Source organism: Drosophila virilis, chromosome 5, assembly GCF_030788295.1.
Source record: "Drosophila virilis strain 15010-1051.87 chromosome 5, Dvir_AGI_RSII-ME, whole genome shotgun sequence".
NCBI classification, from domain to species: Eukaryota; Metazoa; Arthropoda; class Insecta; order Diptera; family Drosophilidae; genus Drosophila; species Drosophila virilis.
This window is the reverse complement of record NC_091547.1, coordinates 14888712-14908545: the sequence shown is the minus strand read 5'-3', so window position 1 is coordinate 14908545 and position 19834 is coordinate 14888712. Positions and strand designations below refer to the sequence as shown.

At 41.5% G+C, this 19834-nt stretch overlaps 2 protein-coding genes across 3 annotated transcripts; one reads left to right on the top strand and one right to left on the bottom strand.

The window, feature by feature from the left end:
- Positions 1-5203: 5203 nt before the first annotated feature.
- Positions 5204-7336, bottom strand: LOC6625281 (fibroleukin). The gene is made up of 2 exons (XM_002049830.4): positions 6087-7336; positions 5204-6020 (listed from the first exon to the last, which is right to left on the bottom strand). Exons 1-2 carry the CDS (start codon positions 7280-7282, stop codon positions 5888-5890), a joined length of 1329 nt encoding a protein of 442 aa, XP_002049866.3. The 5' UTR covers positions 7283-7336; the 3' UTR covers positions 5204-5887.
- A 421-nt stretch (positions 7337-7757) lies between these two features.
- Positions 7758-19680, top strand: Cirl (Calcium-independent receptor for alpha-latrotoxin). Of its 2 annotated transcripts, XM_032437034.2 has the most exons (13): positions 7758-8423; positions 8652-8707; positions 9439-9528; positions 9887-10076; positions 10549-12002; positions 12071-12298; positions 12871-13081; positions 13147-13387; positions 15160-15325; positions 15387-15616; positions 15678-15775; positions 15849-17666; positions 17725-19680. In XM_032437034.2, exons 4-13 carry the CDS (start codon positions 10042-10044, stop codon positions 18182-18184), a joined length of 4941 nt encoding a protein of 1646 aa, XP_032292925.1. In that variant the 5' UTR covers positions 7758-8423; positions 8652-8707; positions 9439-9528; positions 9887-10041; the 3' UTR covers positions 18185-19680. The 2 variants fall into 2 exon arrangements, with proteins under 2 accessions (XP_032292925.1, XP_070066497.1); XM_070210396.1 differs by having other exon boundaries at positions 9439-10076.
- The last annotated feature ends 154 nt before the right edge of the window (positions 19681-19834 follow it).

The window sequence follows — 19834 nt, the reverse complement described above, 5'->3', positions numbered from 1 at the left end:
TATCTCCTTGCGGAGCTATGTCGTTTTGGAACGTCATATCTCCGCGCGGAGTTATGTCGTTTTGAAACGTCATGTCTCCGCGCGGAGTTATGTCGTTTTGGAACGTCATAGCTCCGCGCGGAGTTATGTCGTTTTGGAACGTCATATCTCCACGCGGAGTTATGTCGTTTTGGAACGTCATATCTCCACGCGGAGTTATGTCGTTTTGGAACGTCATATCTCCACGCGAAGTTATGTCGTTTTGGAACGTCATATCTCCGCGCGGAGTTATGTCGTTTTGGAACGTCATATCTCCACGTGGAGTTATGTCGTTTTGGAACGTCATATCTCCGCGCGGAGCTATGTCGTTTTGGAACGTCATATCTCCGCGCGGAGTTATGTTGTTTTGGAACGTCATATCTACGCGAGGAGCTATGTCGTTTTGGAACGTCATATCTCCACGGGGAGTTATGTCGTTTTGGAACGTCATATCTCCACGCGGAGTTATGTCGTTTTGGAACGTCATATCTCCACGCGGAGTTATGTCGTTTTGGAACGTCATATCTCCGCGCGGAGTTATGTCGTTTTGGAACGTCATATCTCCGCGCGGAGTTATGTTGTTTTGGAACGTCATAACTACGCGAGGAGCTATGTCGTTTTGGAACGTCATATCTCCGCGCGGAGTTCTGTCGTTTTGAAACGTCATGTCTCCGCGCGGAGTTATGTCGTTTTGGAACGTCATATCTCCGCGCGGAGTTATGTCGTTTTGGAACGTCATGTCTACGCGCGGAGCTGTTACCCGAGATATTAAAAAAAATCATAGAAAATGTTTTCGACCTCCGCGCGGAGTTATGTCGTTTTGGAACGTCATATCTACACGAGGAGTTATGTCGTTTTGGAACGTCATATCTCCGCGCGGAGTTATGCCTTTTGGAACGTTATATCTCCGCGCGGAGTTATGTCGTTTTGGAACGTCATATCTCCGCGCGGAGTTATGTTGTTTTGGAACGTCATATCTACGCGAGGAGCTATGTCGTTTTGGAACGTCATATCTCCGCGCGGAGCTGTTACCCGAGATATTAAAAAAAAATCAAAGAAAAAGTTTTTGACCTCCGCGCGGAGCTATGTCGTTTTGGAACGTCATGTCTCCGCTCGGAGTTATGTCGTTTTGGAACGTCATATCTCCTTGCGGAGTTATGTCGTTTTGGAACGTCATATCTCCGCGCGGAGTTATGTCGTTTTGAAACGTCATGTCTCCGCACGGAGTTATGTCGTTTTGGAACGTCATAGCTCCGCGCGGAGTTATGTCGTTTTGCAACGTCATATCTCCACGCGGAGTTATGTCGTTTTGGAACGTCATATCTGCGCGCGGAGTTATGTCGTTTTGGAACGTCATAGCTCCTTGCGGTGTTATGTCGTTTGGGAACGTCATATCTCCACGGGGAGTTATGTCGTTTTGGAACGTCATATATCCGCGCGGAGTTATGTCGTTTTAAAACGTCATGTCTCCGCGCGGAGTTATGTCGTTTTGGAACGTCATATCTCCACGGGGAGTTATGTCGTTTTGGAACGTCATATCTCCACGCGGAGTTATGTCGTTTTGGAACGTCATATCTCCGCGCGGAGCTATGTCGTTTTGGAACGTCATATCTCCACGCGGAGTTATGTCGTTTTGGAACGTCATATCTCCACGCGGAGTTATGTCGTTTTGGAACGTCATATCTCCACGCGGAGTTATGTCGTTTTGGAACGTCATATCTCCACGCGGAGTTATGTCGTTTTGGAACGTCATATCTCCGCGCGGAGTTATGTCGTTTTGGAACGTCATATCTCCACGTGGAGTTATGTCGTTTTGGAACGTCATATCTCCGCGCGGAGTTATGTCGTTATGGAACGTCATATCTCCGCGCGGAGTTATGTTGTTTTGGAACGTCATATCTACGCGAGGAGCTATGTCGTTTTGGAACGTCATATCTCCACGGGGAGTTATGTCGTTTTGGAAAGTCATATCTCCACGCGGAGTTATGTCGTTTTGGAACGTCATATCTCCACGCGGAGTTATGTCGTTTTGGAACGTCATATCTCCACGCGGAGTTATGTCGTTTTGGAACATCATATCTCCGCGCGGAGTTATGTCGTTTTGGAACGTCATATCTCCGCGCGGAGTTATGTTGTTTTGGAACGTCATATCTACGCGAGGAGCTATGTCGTTTTGGAACGTCATATCTCCGCGCGGAGTTCTGTCGTTTTGAAACGTCATGTCTCCGCGCGGAGTTATGTCGTTTTGGAACGTCATATCTCCGCGCGGAGCTATGTCGTTTTGGAACGTCATGTCTACGCGCGGAGCTGTTACCCGAGATATTAAAAAAAATCATAGAAAATGTTTTCGACCTCCGCGCGGAGTTATGTCGTTTTGGAACGTCATATCTACACGAGGAGTTATGTCGTTTTGGAACGTCATATCTCCGCGCGGAGTTATGCCTTTTGGAACGTTATATCTCCGCGCGGAGTTATGTCGTTTTGGAACGTCATATCTACGCGCGGAGCTGTTACCCGAGATATTAAATAAAATCATCGAAAAAGTTTTCGACCTCCGCGCGGAGTTATGTCGTTTTGGAACGTCATATCTACACGAGGAGTTATGTCGTTTTGAAACGTCATATCTCCGCGCGGAGTTATGTTGTTTTGGAACGTCATATCTACGCGAGGAGCTATGTCGTTTTGGAACGTCATACCTCCGCGCGGAGTTATGTCGTTTTGGAACGTCATATCTACGCGAGGAGATATGTCATTTTGGAACGTTACATATCCGCGCGGAGTTATGTCGTTTTGGAACGTCATACCTACGCGAGGAGCTATGTCGTTTTGGAACGTCATATCTCCGCGCGGAGCTGTTACCCGAGATATTAAAATAAAATCATCGAATAAGTTTTCGACCTCCGCGCGGAGCTATGTCGTTTTGGAACGTCATGTCTACGCGCGGAGCTGTTACCCGAGATATTAAAAAAAAATCATAGAAAATGTTTTCGACCTCTGCGCGGAGTTATGTCGTTTGGAACGTCATATCTACACGAGGAGTTATGTCGTTTTGGAACGTCATATCTCCGCGCGGAGTTATGCCTTTTGGAACGTTATATCTCCGCGTGGAGTTATGTCGTTTTGGAACGTCATATCTTCCCGCGGAGTTATGTCGTTTTGGAACGTCATATCTACGCGCGGAGCTGTTACCCGAGATATTAAATAAAATCATAGAAAAAGTTTTCGACCTCCGCGCGGAGTTATGTCGTTTTGGAACGTCATATCACCGCGCGGAGTTATGTCGTTTTGGAACGTCATACCTCCGCGCGGAGTTATGTCGTTTTGGAACGTCATATCTACGCGAGGAGATATGTCATTTTGGAACGTTACATATCCGCGCGGAGTTATGTCGTTTTGGAACGTCATACCTACGCGAGGAGCTATGTCGTTTTGGAACGTCATATCTCCGCGCGGAGCTGTTACCCGAGATATTAAAATAAAATCATCGAATAAGTTTTCGACCTCCGCGCGGAGCTATGTCGTTTTGGAACGTCATGTCTACGCGCGGAGCTGTTACCCGAGATATTAAAAAAAAATCATAGAAAATGTTTTCGACCTCTGCGCGGAGTTATGTCGTTTTGGAACGTCATATCTACGCGAGGAGTTATGTCGTTTTGGAACGTCATATCTCCGCGCGGAGCTGTTACCCGAGATATTAAAAAAAAATCATCGAAAAAGTTTTCGACCTCTGCGCGGAGTTATGTCGTTTTGGAACGTCATATCTCCGCGCGGATATATTACCCTAGATATAAAAAAAAAATTTTCGAGATAGGTTCGATTTTTGCACCGACCTTGATTTTGAAAAAAAAAAACGTGATGTAACCCTTGATTTTGAAAAAAAAAAACGTGATGTAACCCCTTGCCATTTTGTCGATTTTGGTCAAAATTTTGGATTTCCTTTTTTGATGCCAATCGATAGAGCTGATCCTTACGAGTCAAAAATGGTATGCAATTGCTAAATTGGACATTATTTGACGGAAATATTCCAAAAAATCATCAAAAAGGTTGAATTTACGAACAAATCGGTATTTTGTCAACAACATTTTTCAAGCCATTGATGATTAATTTTTTTGAATGCCTATTGATGCTAGGAATCGGTACGCATTCAAAAAGGTATAACATTTTAAAATCAGACATTATTTACCAGAGATATTAAAAAAAAATCATCGAAAAAGTTTCTATTTTCTCACCGACCTCGACCTCCGCGCGGAGTTATGCCGTTTTGGAACGTCATATCCCCGCGCGGAGTTATGTCGTTTTGGAACGTCATATCTCCGCGCGGAGCTATGTCGTTTTGGAACGTCATATCTCCGCGCGGAGTTATATCGTTTTGGAACGTCATATCTACGCGAGGAGTTATGTCGTTTTGGAACGTCATATCTCCGCGCGGAGCTGTTACCCGAGATATTAAAAAAAAAACTTCGAAAAAGTTTCAATTTTCGCGTTGACCTCGACCTCCGAGCCACCTCCGCGAGGAGTTATGTCGTTTTGGAACGTGTTTTTGGGTTTCCTTTTTTTAATGCCAATCGATAGAGCTGATCCTTACGAGTCAAAAATGGTATGAATTGCAAAATCATCAAAAAGGATGAATTTACGAACGAATCTTTTTTTTGTCAACCACATTTTTCAACCCATCGATGATAAATTTGTTAGAATGTCAATTGATAGAAGGGATCCGTACGCCTTCAAAAAGGTATAACATTTCAAAATCAGACATTATTAACCCGAGATATATTATAAAATATCATCGAACAAGTTTCGATTTTCGCACCGACCGCGACCTCCAAAATTGCCCAAAAACAGGATATCGATATCGATTTGTATCGATTGCTTGGAAACGGAGTAAATTATCGATTATCGGAAACAAACTCGATCTGTGCAGGCACTAGGAGCACCTACATCTAAAATATCAAGTGTATAGCTCTTATATGTTCTGAGATCCTTACAATATACAATTTACCCTTACACCCATTTTTAATGGGTTTAGGGTATAAAAAGCAAATGTACTCAATAATAATAAGTAAGAATAAGACGATTAATTGAAACATTTGAATAAATATTTTAACAGTTCATTTTATTACTTGTATATTTATTAAATCTGGCAATAAAATAAAGACAGGTTATTTGTCTGAACCAGAGTTGTGTCTGTTAGCATTATCATTATTTTTCATTATCATTAAAAAGTGTAAAGATAAACAAATTCAAATTTAATTAACGTTGATAAAAGTAATGATAATCAAAATTACATATCATTATCTATGAAAAAGAAATGAAAATCCATATCGTTTTCATTATGCTTAAAAAGAAGTAATTTTAACAATTACATCCCAATATCATTGCAATAATTTATTATTAACATGAAAATAAAAACTAATGAAAACGACCTGCTTTGGGCCAAACGATACAGATATACATATATAAAAGTGATACTTAATAAAGCAATTAAGTATTCGTTGTAATTTTAAATAATTTCATGAATATTACTTTTTCGATGACAACGAAGTGAGATATTCATTATCGTTGCTTTTTAATGCCATTCACTGGAATGTACAAGCTTTCGATGCTATCTGTCTATTTTACATCTGAATAATGCACACGCCAAATATGATTTGTCTAAATTGTTGAAATAAAATTAATTGCATCATTGACTTGTGTGTCAATGAGCACAAGCACCAGGGCAATGCAATGAAACGAAATGAGATACAAAAAAAATGGGCGTGGAAATGACTTGAGGCTTATCTGTATCTGTCGGCGCGATATAGAGATTCAGATATCTTAATTCAGCAATATCGGATATATTGTATAAAAGTAAATTAAAAGCCTTAGGTTATTAATTGTTGTGCGCGTTCTTTGGCCTGATGAGCATTTGTACCGACTTTAGGGACTTGAAGCTATACCAGCGATCCCAGAAAATACCTTGTTCATTGTCCATTTGCTTTTTGAAGTATTTACCATTCAGATTGCTAGAGAAAATAACATATCTTTTAAATTAAGTAGTTAGCTTATTATTTGGCTATTTCGGGTCCTACCTGCGGGAGCAAAAGTCGTACCACCAAGCCCCATGATGGTATTCAGCGCAATTGATGTGCGTGAACTCGTCGTGATCCCTATCATAGGTTGAGAATTTCATTTTGTCGTGTGTGCGCATTGCATCGCTGGCATTGCCATGAAAATTGCCCAGCAATTTCATTTCGTAGCCTTCCTTCTCGCTGCCGATAATAAAGTCATCGTACAAGGCAAATCGTCGAGTGCCATTAAATAGACGCAGCGAAATATATAGTTCGTGTGCCTGAAACGTGGTCAATCTGTGCAGTTTTTCCAAGCCGATGAAGAACTCTCCATTCAATTTGCCAAACCCATTGCGGTACTCCACCCAATTGCGATAGAAGTTGACAGATCCGTCAAAGCGTCGCTGGATAACCGTCCAGCCGGCGCCCGCTGCAGTGAGTCCGTCGCAAGGCACCAAAAATGGTCGAAAGTCGGGCAGTTGTATCAAATGAATTCCGGCGGATTTGCCATAGGGGAGACAACTGTTTGTTGCCGCCTCCCAGTCGGCGAGTAGGTCATCTTTTCTTTCTCTGAGCCTGTATTCCAAAGCTTTTACCCTAGCTTTCAATTCGCTTATCGTTGCCGCGTCGGATTCGTTTTGTTTTTTATACAGACCTAACAAATGTTGTTTTCGTTTTAATCTCGCTCCGTATGTGCTGGTCTTAGATTCCAAGCTCTTAATCTGTTCGTCTCTTTCGGCTAATGTGGCTGTGAATGATATATTTTGAGTCTTGCATGTTTCCGATAGCTCCTGATACTTTTTTAATTGATCATCATCCGATTTATCCCTGGACTGTAGCTGACTGATTTCATTCTCCTTGTCCTGAATGGTTGCTGCGTTTTCAGCCAACTTGGCCATATAAACGTCCAACAGGTCATTGAGATCATCCTTGCTGATGCTGATCGTCTTGTGGGCATCTATTTGAAACTCCGTCAACTTTGGCTTAGCCGTAACCGTTTGATTAACAAGCGGCGCTTGGATTTGTGTTGTATTCTGGCACATTTCCGATTTGTTCTTCATTTCTCGTGTACAGTCTTTAATTGGATCCTTCTTTTTAGTACCAGTCAGTGAGGTAGTGGCTTGTAAGGACCACGGAATAACTAATATGATCATGAACGTGGTAAAATAATTCTCCTTTTCCATAATAATTCTATAAAAATAATAACATCCGCGCATTAATGCGCTGACACTTGAAGCGATACTGAACTACACCCACAAATCAAATGACTATTTTATAGCAGCTATAATTCAGGAAGTTCAGCTAAACAATTGTCTGATAAGAATTTAGCTGGACTATAGGCACGTGCACTTGAGATTTTAAAGCTGATTTAATTGCAGTTTGGTCCGGAACTGTGTTTTCATATCGTATTCCAATAATTCTTTTTCACAATTACTCTTTACATGTGGATAAAACTCGCCGATACCGGATATTTTGCGTTTATTTCTTAAATTACTTTTAAGCTTAATACAAACGGAACTAGGTTTATCTTGCTTTCGGCATACTGTGCAGCTTTTTTAAAAAAGCAAATATAACACATTTAAATTTAAATAATCGCGCTCTTGCGAGCAAGTTGGCAGCACTGTAAATGTACTTTTGCTTATTATGTTGCCGTCTTTCTCCCACGCATGGACTACCATTCATTTAAGTATACAGAATTTTTCTGAAAGAAAGTTGTGTGTGATTTAGGCTCGCATCATAAAATATAAAACGGCATTAAACAATTGGCTTTAAATATCCAGTTAATAAGAGAATCAATCTTCTTGCACGGCTTAATGCCAGTGAACAATTTGTGTGCAACTATCAATTGAATAAAAAGCTGAAAATCGAAAATAAATGCCACGAAAAACGCGACCCTAATTCAAACCAAAACCAGTTTTCATTCCGAAGCGAATTTCTCAACTTCGCCGTCTCAAATACATCTCATACGTCAGCAAGTGCAGTCGCGTTCACCAATAGTTAAGAAAAACTACAAATCAATTTTTAAAAAACTGCAAATAGTTATAATTTTCGTTCAAATAACAAGCTTGCTCTTAAACCAAAAACTATAGTTATGGGTGCTGTGCCGAAAAACGTACTCAAAAATTCATATGAAAGTGCTGAGAACAAAGACCAAAAAGGGTGCTCCGCTGGCATAAGCAGCGCAGTCTCTGCTGCAGCTGAAAAAACTTGATTGTGTTAGTGTGCGTTTGTATGCGTGTGACAAAGGAGCAGCGCAGCCAGCGTCAAATTTTCTCTACATGGGACTGCACTTCTACGAATGCAATTTGAGTGTACAAAGAAAACGAGTCTGTTCGCTGGAAAAGCGACAAATGAAGGGTGCGTACATTCTTACAAACACATACATATATATGTATGCATTTACAATGTTTGTATGTCGTATGTGTATTTATAGTCTCCGTTTTTGTGTTTATCTGCTGTTTTTTTTTTGTTTACTTATTTTATCTTTGCTCCCTTCAATTTTACATGCATACATATATGTAAATATGTGCATGCACACACACACACATATATATGTGACTAATGCCCTGATTATCGTACTTTCAGTTGTGGCTCGTTCGTAACTTACTTTGACAATGGCGTCCAACAAATTGGGAACTGTGGTAAGTGACCTCATGAACTTCACATATGATAACTTAATCATGTAGAAATCAAAATCAATAAGCAGCAAAATGATTTTTTTTTGATAATAAATACTAATTATTAGATACAATCATATTTCTCCTGAATTTTGAAAGTATTGCATATAAAGATATTCAAATCCAGATTTTTATAGATTGAATATATTTTAAGAATGCATACATATTTAAATTTTTGTGAATTTCTTAAACAAGTGGCTTACACAGCGGGGAAAGATTGCCTTACGTTAAGCATTTTAAGCACTTGATACTTGCCAAGTTGTACTGAAAAGTAGCGCTAAAAAGAGGTCAGTCATGTTACTGTCCACTTAAAATATTCTTATCCTTAAACATACAATGGACATAATCATCAATGTCAGCTATTATTTTGCTATTACTTGAAGACTGTCTTAACTTAAAAAGCATGAATTAGTAAAAAACGAAGGTAAAGTGAAGAAAAATATAATTATTTAAACCCGATACAAATATTTATATAACGAATAATTCCGTTTCAACTCAAGACTCACGTTATTTAATGGACCTATTATTATTGGCCTATATTATCAAGTCGATAAACTGTCAGCATACAAGAGTGACTCAAAGTTGTCAACAGAACTCTATCAATTAGTTTTATGATTGTGTCGTTTGTCTGTCTATTGCATTATCAGCAGCAAGCGTATCAAATAAGTACATCATGCCGAAACTTTGTCTTACAGTTCAATAAACTCGGACAGCAATTGATAACACTCGAGACGGAGGCCGACCTGCGAGTTGATTGGGCATTGGGCATTGCCTGGCAGGATTTGGTATTTATGACTACTATTCTACTTGCTACAAAGCATCGCTAACGACCCTCCAACCACCACACATACTAAGTATATCGCAGGCAACGAAAAAGCGTGTATCATGATGCATATATATAAATATTCACATTGTTCTTGTATATACATATGCCCCCATATATAGTGCGTAAGTGTCTTTGCAGAACCAACCACCAACCAAAACCAAACCAAACTACAACAAATCAACGCAGCGCTAATAACAATTTTCTCTATTTCACATATCCATATAATATATATACTATATACATCTATAATTGTTGATTGATATCGATATCTGATTATTTGTTACGCACAAACCGAACTCATGTAGAAACATTTGCAGCACCCAAATATCAAACCGCCTACGCCTGCGAAGGTAAGAAACTCACCATTGAATGCGAACCAGGCGACCTAATCAATTTGATACGGGCCAACTACGGTCGCTTCTCAATTACTATCTGCAATGATCACGGCAATGTGGAGTGGAGCGTCAATTGCATGTTTCCCAAGAGCCTCACAGTGCTAAACTCAAAGTAAGTCCCATAAATTCGCCAATGTTCTTTTGTAAATGAAAATAGTATGGAATATTAAAGTCCCTTACATGGCACGATATATTTTTATGATAACATGATAGTTCTAGTTATCCCAAGTGGCCTATTTAACTCTGGTATTAATACTGACATGGAATATCCATGCTTTGTAGTTTCAGTAACAAAAGTTGAATGCTACAAAGTATTCAAGTATATAAGTAGCTAATTTGAAAGCTAATTTGCCGCAGAGCAATAAAATGGCGCCGAAAATTTAAAACGAATATGAAATAAAGCATTTTTACCTGCCCCGAAAGTTGGCTTAAATGGGAGCTTTCACTGTATATTGATCATTCTTTAAATAATTACATACTTTGTACGTTTTTGTCTGATTTCGATATATGCTAGCTGAAAGTTGAACTGTAGTTTCCTTAAATGTAACTGCATTTAGTAAATAATAAATGCTTTCGGTTCACAGATGTTCTCACAAGCAAAGCTGCAGTGTTTTGGCGGCCACCAGCATGTTTGGTGATCCCTGTCCAGGCACACACAAATATTTGGAAGCACACTATCAATGCATCTCGGCGGCACAGACATCAACGACTACCAATAGGCCTAGCCCACCGCCTTGGGTACTCAGCAATGGGCCGCCAATATTCGGCAATGGTAGCGGTCTTATACAGGCACCACCACCACCGCCGCCGCGTCTACCCAGCCTGCCAGGTGTGGTGGGCATTCATGGCATCAATGCAGTGCCGCCCACGCACTCTACGCCCAGCAGTAGCACGGCGACGCTGCCTGGTGGAAGACTCAAAGGCGTTACCAGTGCTACGACCAAGCACCCGGGTGGTCGACATGATGGATTGCCGCCACCACCTCAATTGCATCATCATCATCACCACACGGACGAGACCGTACCCACCAAGTCCAGCAGCAGCGGTAGCACTGGCAATGTTACGTCTCCATCCAACACACGCATTTTAACGGGCGTGGGTGGTGCCGGTAGCGACGATGGCACACTGCTCACTACCAAAAGTTCCCCTAATCGCACACCAGGCACTGTGGCCAGTACTACAAATAGCAGCTTAAGTATTGGTGGGACTGGAGCAGGCGGTGTGGTGCGCACTATAAACAATATTAATTTGAATGCGGCTGGTATGGGCACAGATGATGAGTCTAAATTGTTTTGCGGTCCGACGCATGCCCGCAATCTTTTCTGGAACATGACTCGCGTAGGCGATGTCAATGTACAGCCATGTCCAGGCGGTGCAGCCGGCATTGCGAAATGGCGCTGTGTCTTGATGAAGCGTCTACCGGATGCGGGCTACGATGAATATGACGATGATTTGCCAGTTGCCAGCAGCACAACTCCAATACCGCCCAGCTCTGCAGGTGATTGCTTGCACAACAGCAGCAGCTGTGAGCCGCCAGTTAGCATGGCACATAAGGTCAACCAAAACCAGCGTCTCCGTAACTTTGAACCCACGTGGCATCCTTTAACGCCGGATTTGACGCAGTGTCGCAGTCTTTGGCTGAATAGCCTCGAAATGCGTGTTAACCAACGCGATTCTTCATTAATTTCGATTGCCAACGATCTATCCGAGGTAACCAGCAGTAAGACGCTGTATGGTGGCGATATGCTCGTCACTACGAAGATCATACAAACCATGTCTGAGAAGATGCTTCACGATAAAGAAACGTTTCCCGATCAGCGGCAGCGTGAAGCTATTATTATGGAGCTGCTGCACGGCGTTGTCAAAACTGGTTCCAATTTACTTGACGAATCGCAACTATCTTCTTGGTTGGATCTCAATCCAGAGGATCAGATGCGCGTTGCCACCTCCTTGCTAACTGGTCTTGAGTACAACGCTTTTCTGCTAGCCGATACCATAATCAGGGAGCGCAATGTAGTGCAGAAGGTCAAAAATATATGTAAGTACCCTAATCTAATAAACAACTGTTTGATATATGTAGCCTAATCGAAATATACCCTTTTTTAGTGCTCTCTGTCCGCGTTTTGGAAACAAAAACAATTCACGGCAGTGTCGTATTTCCCGACTCTGATCAATGGCCGCTTAGCTCCGATCGCATTGAATTGCCTCGCTCAGCACTAATCGAGAACAGCGAGGGCGGCCTGGTGCGCATTGTGTTTGCGGCCTTTGATCGCCTGGAATCCATATTGAAGCCAAGCTATGATCACTTCGATTTAAAGAGTGCACGCAGCTATGGTAAGTTTAAGAATCTAGTATTGCTATTATTCCAAAATATACATTACATTACTTAATCAGGGTCTTAACCAAAAACCAAATTTATTGTGCTAGCTCTCTCTTCATATAGACAGAAGTTTTTACCATAACCCCTTGAAAATATATAAAAAAAAGTTATTAGGGGTTTTGTGCAAATGAATGAATAGGCAGAAAGAAACATTTTGGATCTTACTAGCGTGGTCAGCATTAATAGCCAAGTCGACTTAATCATGGCAGTCTGTTTGCATGTGTAAACGCGTCGGTCTCAGGACCCCGATACCAATACCCAATTTTCAACATAGATCACTTATCGTAAGGTATATACAGATCAAGTATACATCTCTGTTTAAGCTGGAGCAAGCGAGCACGCAGCGCGCGCTGCATTTGGAGAATAGTTTTTTCTAATATAGTTTATTTAGTTGGGTCAGCGTAATTATTGTACAAAAATGGACATCGTAAACCCAAAATAATGAATAATATAAGAAACATTACCGCAATAAATGATGTCACAAATACTAAAGCTTAAATATACATTTTTTTTATTTGAAACACAGTGCGAAACACAGCTATATTATCCAACGATAGCGATGCCGCCACTGGAGATATGCAGCAGCGTATTCGTATACTCAACAGTAAGGTAATCTCAGCCAGTTTGGGCAAGGGACGCCACATTCAGCTGTCGCACCCGATAACACTAGTGCTAAAGCACTTGAAAACGGAAAATGTCAGCAATCCCACCTGCGTTTTTTGGAACTACATTGACCAGTAAATATTCGCTAAGCATATTTGGTAATAGGCATACAGATATATAGATCAATTTACACTTACAGCGCTTGGTCCGTCAATGGCTGCAGTCTCGAGTCTACGAATCGCACGCACAGCGTCTGCAGCTGCAATCATTTGACCAACTTTGCAATACTTATGGATGTCGTCGATGAGCATCAGCACTCGCTATTCACCATGTTTGACGGAAATATGCGTATATTTATCTACATCAGCGTCGCTATTTGTGTTGTTTTCATCATAATAGCGCTGCTCACACTGAAGCTCTTTAATGGCGTCTTCGTCAAGGTAAGAAACGCAAATTCCACGCAGCTGCCGCATCAGCGCGCGGGGAGTAGCAGACGTCAACAGAATAATATACGCGATCAGACCCATGAATCTCTTACACTCACAACGCCTACTGCCCCAAACAATAACCATAACAACAACAATATGCAACAGCACACGAATTTTATACAGCATAATTCTATACGCAACTCGCATCGCAACAATTTAAATTATAATGTTCAGCAGCAGCAACAGCAACAACAGCAGCAGCAACAGGTTGTCGCTGCGGCCGCTGCTGCTGTAGTGCTCTCTCACAGTCACAATAATCACAACATGAATCAGCCGCAACGCGGCATGCAAATGAACAATCTCAATTTGAATTTGCATCCTCATGGAGCTCAAACGGCTGCTACAGCGACCAATACGACGACAGCTGCCGCTGCGGCGGCGGCTGCGTCTATAGCCGCTGCTTTGCAGCAACATGCGGCCCATGTGGGTGCGGCTGCTGCCAATGCTGCGGCCAGCAACAATTTGAATATTAGCCACAATTATCTGCAAACGCGACAGCAGACACAGCATCAGCAACAACAACAGCAACAGCCACATCATCAACATGCGCAGCACTCACAGCACAATCATAATCTGAATGTCGATGGCAGTAACGCGCTGGACTCGAACAACATCATTATGCAGGCTAACATGGATGACTTGCAATATAAATGGTGGTGGTGGTGAAAACAAATAAGAATTATACAATTTTAGGCTAGGTTATAAAATATACAATATACATATATTTATAGCTGCATAGGCAAGACATGTGGATATATGTATTGTCTAGATAGTTAGATATAAAATTGCAGCGGCGCCTTTGGACCTGCACATGTGATATAAAGCTTAAGTAACTTATATTGTATATGTTAACTTCACTAACACAATTCTAAACAGAAGACTTTAGTGCAAGGCCCGGGCATATAGAGTTCAAATAATTTATTTGATTTTTATTTTTAATTATAAAGTATTTGTTCTTGGAAAATACTTTGCAAACACAAAACACGCTCTGGCCTTGACCCTCCATAGATATTTTCTTAGTTATTGTAGTTTATATAAGTTTAGCGCATTTTCCTTAAGTATAATAGTAATATATCATTTTGGCATGCTTTAAAAACTTTGTGAGTACTTTCAAGATTGAAACTTAACAAATTAATTATTTTTATGTGCATTTCCTTGTCTAACAAATTAACTTAAAACAAGATTATATTAATGCATTTAGTTCTCTTGTCATTTTCGTAATTTTCTTTGTTTGTGTCTGTAATTAATAATAAAAAATGTTTCTAATTTTGCATTGTAAATAATTGTATTTTGTGTTTATTCATTTTGTATTATTTGTATGTTTTTGTTAGATTTATCTGCTTGTTTCGTGCCTTGTTTCACATTCATGTTTTTTTATATTACATACACATATGCGCTAAATGTTGTATCAGTCATATAATGCATTATTTACTTATTTTTGGATATTTTCACCACCAAAAGCCACCAAAATTATTGTAAACTAAATTAAGTTGGGCAACAAAAGTCTTGAAATCTATCAATCTATTTGCTATCTTGAACCAAACGAACTATTATTTACAATCAAATACGAAATGTTTCAAAAGAAACATTGACTGCCTTTCTGTTTGGGTCGCCCGCGTTACCGAAAACTTGCTCTATCTAAAGCGCTTTATTGTTCCAACTGTCAATTTATCCATTTTTATCGAATTTTCTTTCTCTCCCACTCTGAATCTCTCTTTCTGTAGTCTGCACGCACCTCGATATATAGCAGCATTTACATTTGCCTGCTGGCCATTGAGCTGCTCTTTCTGCTGGGAATTGAACAGACCGAAACAAGCATTTTTTGTGGGTTCATAACTATCTTTCTGCACTGTGCCATACTCTCGGGCACCGCCTGGTTTTGCTACGAAGGTAAGCGCTAATAGGCTCTGCGCAGCGCAGCTTTTAACTTACGTTTCCAAATTATGTTCAGCCTTCCATTCGTACTCCACGCTCACATCTGATGAGCTGCTCCTGGAAGTGGATCAAACGCCAAAGGTTAACTGCTATTATCTGTGGTCATATGGCCTCTCACTAACTGTCGTGGCCATTTCCCTGGCAATCAATCCGAGCACCTACACGCAAAATGATTACTGTGTCCTTATGGAAGCCAATGCGCTCTTCTATGCAACATTTGTGGCACCCATTTTGATATTTTTTGTGGTAGGTTTCTGTTTTAAACACTCAATTGCATTCATTGCCTAATACCCGACTTTCTGAACAGGCGGCCATTGGCTACACATTTTTGTCGTGGATCATCATGCGTCGCAAAAGTCGTACTACATTGAAGACAAAGGAGCACACGCGTCTAGCCAACGTGCGGTATGTGGCGCAGCCTATATATATATATTGATCCGGAGGTCATGTGTTAATGTATTTGTGTTTATTTGCATAGCTTCGACATACGCTGCTCGTTTGTGTTTCTGTTGCTCCTGAGCGCTGTTTGGTGCTGCGCCTATTTTTATTTGCGTGGCGCCAAACTGGACGAGGAAGTGGCCACCGTCTATGGCTACTGCTTTATCTGTTTCAACACGATGTTAGGCCTCTACATATTTGTGTTTCATTGCATACAAAACGAGAAGATACGGCGCGAGTATCGCAAGTATGTGCGCCAACACGCCTGGCTGCCTAAGTGCCTGCGTTGCTCAAAAACATCCATTTCCTCTGGCGTTGTCGCTGGTAATGGCGGGCCAGGCGTTGGAAACGTCGCCAACAACTCCGCTGGTACACTTTCCAAGTCAAAGTCAAAATTGCCGCTGAGCGCAACCGACGAAGCTCGAGCTGTGGAACAACAGCAGCAGCAGAAAGATGTGCCAGCCGCCGACGATGCAATCATCATGGGCGCCGGCTCCGACAGCGAGCTAAATGAAGCCCAGCAGCGACGCACGCTCAAAAGTGGGCTTTTAACAGGCAGTTTACAGCCAACGCCAGTTGGTGCGGTAGTGCTCGAGCGAGGAACATTGCGCTCTACTGGCATGGCTAGCGTGGGACATGCATCACCCACAAGCTCTGCTGGTTCGACGCATCTTATATTTGCACATAAACAGCAACAACAGCTCCAACAGCCGGGCGAGGCCTACTATCATCAGCCAGACTACTACAGCTGGAAGCATCCGCAGGCAGGTCAGCGAGAATACTACAACAATACTGGAGTCACTGCTAATGCAGGAATTGGAGGCGCCTCACCATCACAGGCGCATGAGGTATTTTACTGGACGCAAAAACACAACAACCAACACGGCAAAAAGAAGCGCGGAGGAAATGCCGGCGCTGTGCCCGCCTCGCCTAGCGGCTCTCTCCACAGCCGTGTTACGGCCGCCTCCCAGGTGTTATTTTACCCATCGTACAAGAAAACCAGCGGCTTGAAACAACCACCAGCAACTCAAGCTTATCCACACTATGCCGAGGCACTGGACCCACCCAATGCAGCTTACTACCAGCAACAGCTACAGCAGCAGCAGTTGCGTCAGCAACGTCAGCAGCAACAGCAACAGCTATCCTCGGATGAAGAGCAGGCGGAACAGCATGCACACCTATTGCACTTGCAGCATCAGCAGCGACGTGCCGGTGGACCACAACTGCCAGCGCCTCCGCCACACATGGCGCAGTACCAACAGGAGTTGTTAGCGCAACAGCAGCGCCAACAGTATAGAAATAAGCATTCCAACTGTGATCTTAGCCAGGGGATGGGCTTAGGAAAAGGCATGGGCATGGTACTCGGCGATGCCTATTACAATCAAGGCGGGAGCAGCAATGGTGGCGGTGATGGTGGGCCAGTTTATGAAGAGATTCTGAGTAACCGAAATTCAGATGGGCAACACTATGAAGTTGGTGACTTTGACGTGGATGAAGTGTATAACAACAGTGTTGGTACGGGCGTCTTTAACAGTATGCGCGCCGCGGTAGCTGCCGGAGGCAATCGCTATTGTGGTGGTAGTCTTAGCGGAGGAAGCGTTACCTCTAGAAATCAACAGCAGCAACAAAAACAGAAGCAGCCGCCACGACGTTGTGTAGCGGATGATGATGACGATGATGATGATGATGAGTATGATGACGAGGTGACGGCAGCGGAACAGCTGCACGACAGCGTCTGTGATGATGAAGATAATGATAGCGATATTGATGACGATACTCACGGATTGCCGCCTCAAAGTGATGAGCGCATGCGTCGTCTAATGGCGCTTCAGGACGAGGATTTTAAGCGGCGGTTTCAGTAAGACACTCAATTTGTTATTCGATAGTTTAAAAATTAACTTTCTGAATAATTGCAGACGCCAGCAGCGAAAAAATGGCTTACCCTTGGATTATGGGGCGTCGGCCCAAACAGCATCAATAAACCATCCAGAACACAATGGAGCGGTTTTTGGGGTTAGCGGCGGCGTTGGTGAGGGCTCCATGCGTGGCGCATACCGGCAACAACAGCAACAGAATGCCAAGTCACCGAGCGCACGTTTGGCGGTAAACGAGCTATTTGGCCATGGTAATGCAGGACCGCCGCTGCCACCGGCCAATCAGACGCCCGCACAAAAGCGTCAGCAGCTACAAAAATTATCACCGCAGTCCACAACATCTTCGTCGTCGCACACATCACACAGCAACCCGCAACATGCTCCTGCACACCATATCCAGCATCAACAACACCACCAGCAACAGCAGCAGGCGCGTCATTTATCGGCTATGCTGGATGAGAATAATACTGTGCGCTGCTACCTGGAGCCATTGGCCAAGTAAACAGCAAGAGTATCAGTAGCCGACAGCAGCCCTCCACACATTGCATGGCAGGCAGCTGATCGTTGTCTTAGGCAAAAATTGTAGCTTAGGTTTAGCTATACCTCTAGTATTAGTCATTAGTCGAAATATGGAGCATTGTGTGAAACAACATGCTGTCATGTCATGCTATACGTGCAGTGATTCGAGAATCCCAAAACTTTATATGTATATGTAACTCAATTAGACCATAGGCTAAACAACCAACCAACCAACCAACCAATGCGGAGCAAAACAAATTCAATATGAAAATTAAATGGATATTGTTGTCGCTCACAATTTATACAACTCGATATATAAATGTATGTACTGTATGTATATGTATAATGTAATATGTAATGTATAATGTATGTGAAGCGCATACATGTCACCCACATGCCATTTTTAAGTAGGTTACCAATTACTATACCATATGTGTATATGTGTATAAGATCTGAGAACTATATGTAAATGATATTTAGGGCGAGCATATTATGTATTTTATGTAATTTATAGGGCGTATATTGTTTATTTCTTTTTTTCGCTAATTAATAACTTAGGAAAACAATAATTTTTGCTTAAGATTTGTTTCAAATTTATAAACCAACTGAGAAAATCGAAAAACGAAAATGGGAAATCGTTTTTTCGCAACGTGCTGTAAATTAAGCTTAGATGCACTAACGTTCATTTCCCACGCTGACCCTAAATGTGAAACAAATCTTATGCGCATGGTTTTTATTTATTTCTAATTCGATTTGTATGCCATTTGTTATTGCATTTCTTTTAAACTTATTTTAAGAGATCCAGCAAAGCATTTCAAGTGTACATTTTCATCAATATGCTTTAAGCACAAATATAGGGCATTTATTTTGTACCATTCTTTTCTTTTTTTTTTTTAATAAAAAGAATTAGTAGAGCGCTTTACTATATGTACGAGACAAGAAATGTTATTGATATTTAAATGTCTTTAGAATTAGCATTACAAGCATGCTAAGTACATAACTCCACAGTCGGAGGAAACCCGAAACAGTAAAATATACCTACTTATATAGTAAAGAAAGATTTCAACCAAACCTCACTTGTTAACTAGGAACTAACTGTAAAACTCTTTAAACTAGCTAACACAAACTGAACTATAAAGAGACACCTTTGTTTCCCTAAACGGCTCTAGAGAATTTCCGCGCATGTGTACAAAAACCAAATAAAGACAAAAGCAAAGTGCAAAATATAATATTACCAAATATTTCGTAACACGCGAAATACGCGTTAACTAAATATATACTGCCTGCACAGCTCTCCTTCACCCAAGCATGAAACACAAATTACCATTAATATAAAAATCAAGCCTACTTCAAATGCCAGTTAGAATGCAACAAATAAGAGATCACAACTTATTATGATGAGCACAAATAGACAACAAATTACTTCTAAAGCACAAAGATGCTTCTAAATTTTATATACAAAAAAAAAAAACAAAAACATATGTTTACTAACAGCATTAAATTTAAATAGGTATAAATGGATTGCAAAATGGCAACAGGCAGTGAAGTGGTATTGATGCAGTTGGGCAAAGCAGCTGGTAAAGCAGAATAAAGAGAAACTAAATGAATCTATAATAAAAACAGAAATATTGAA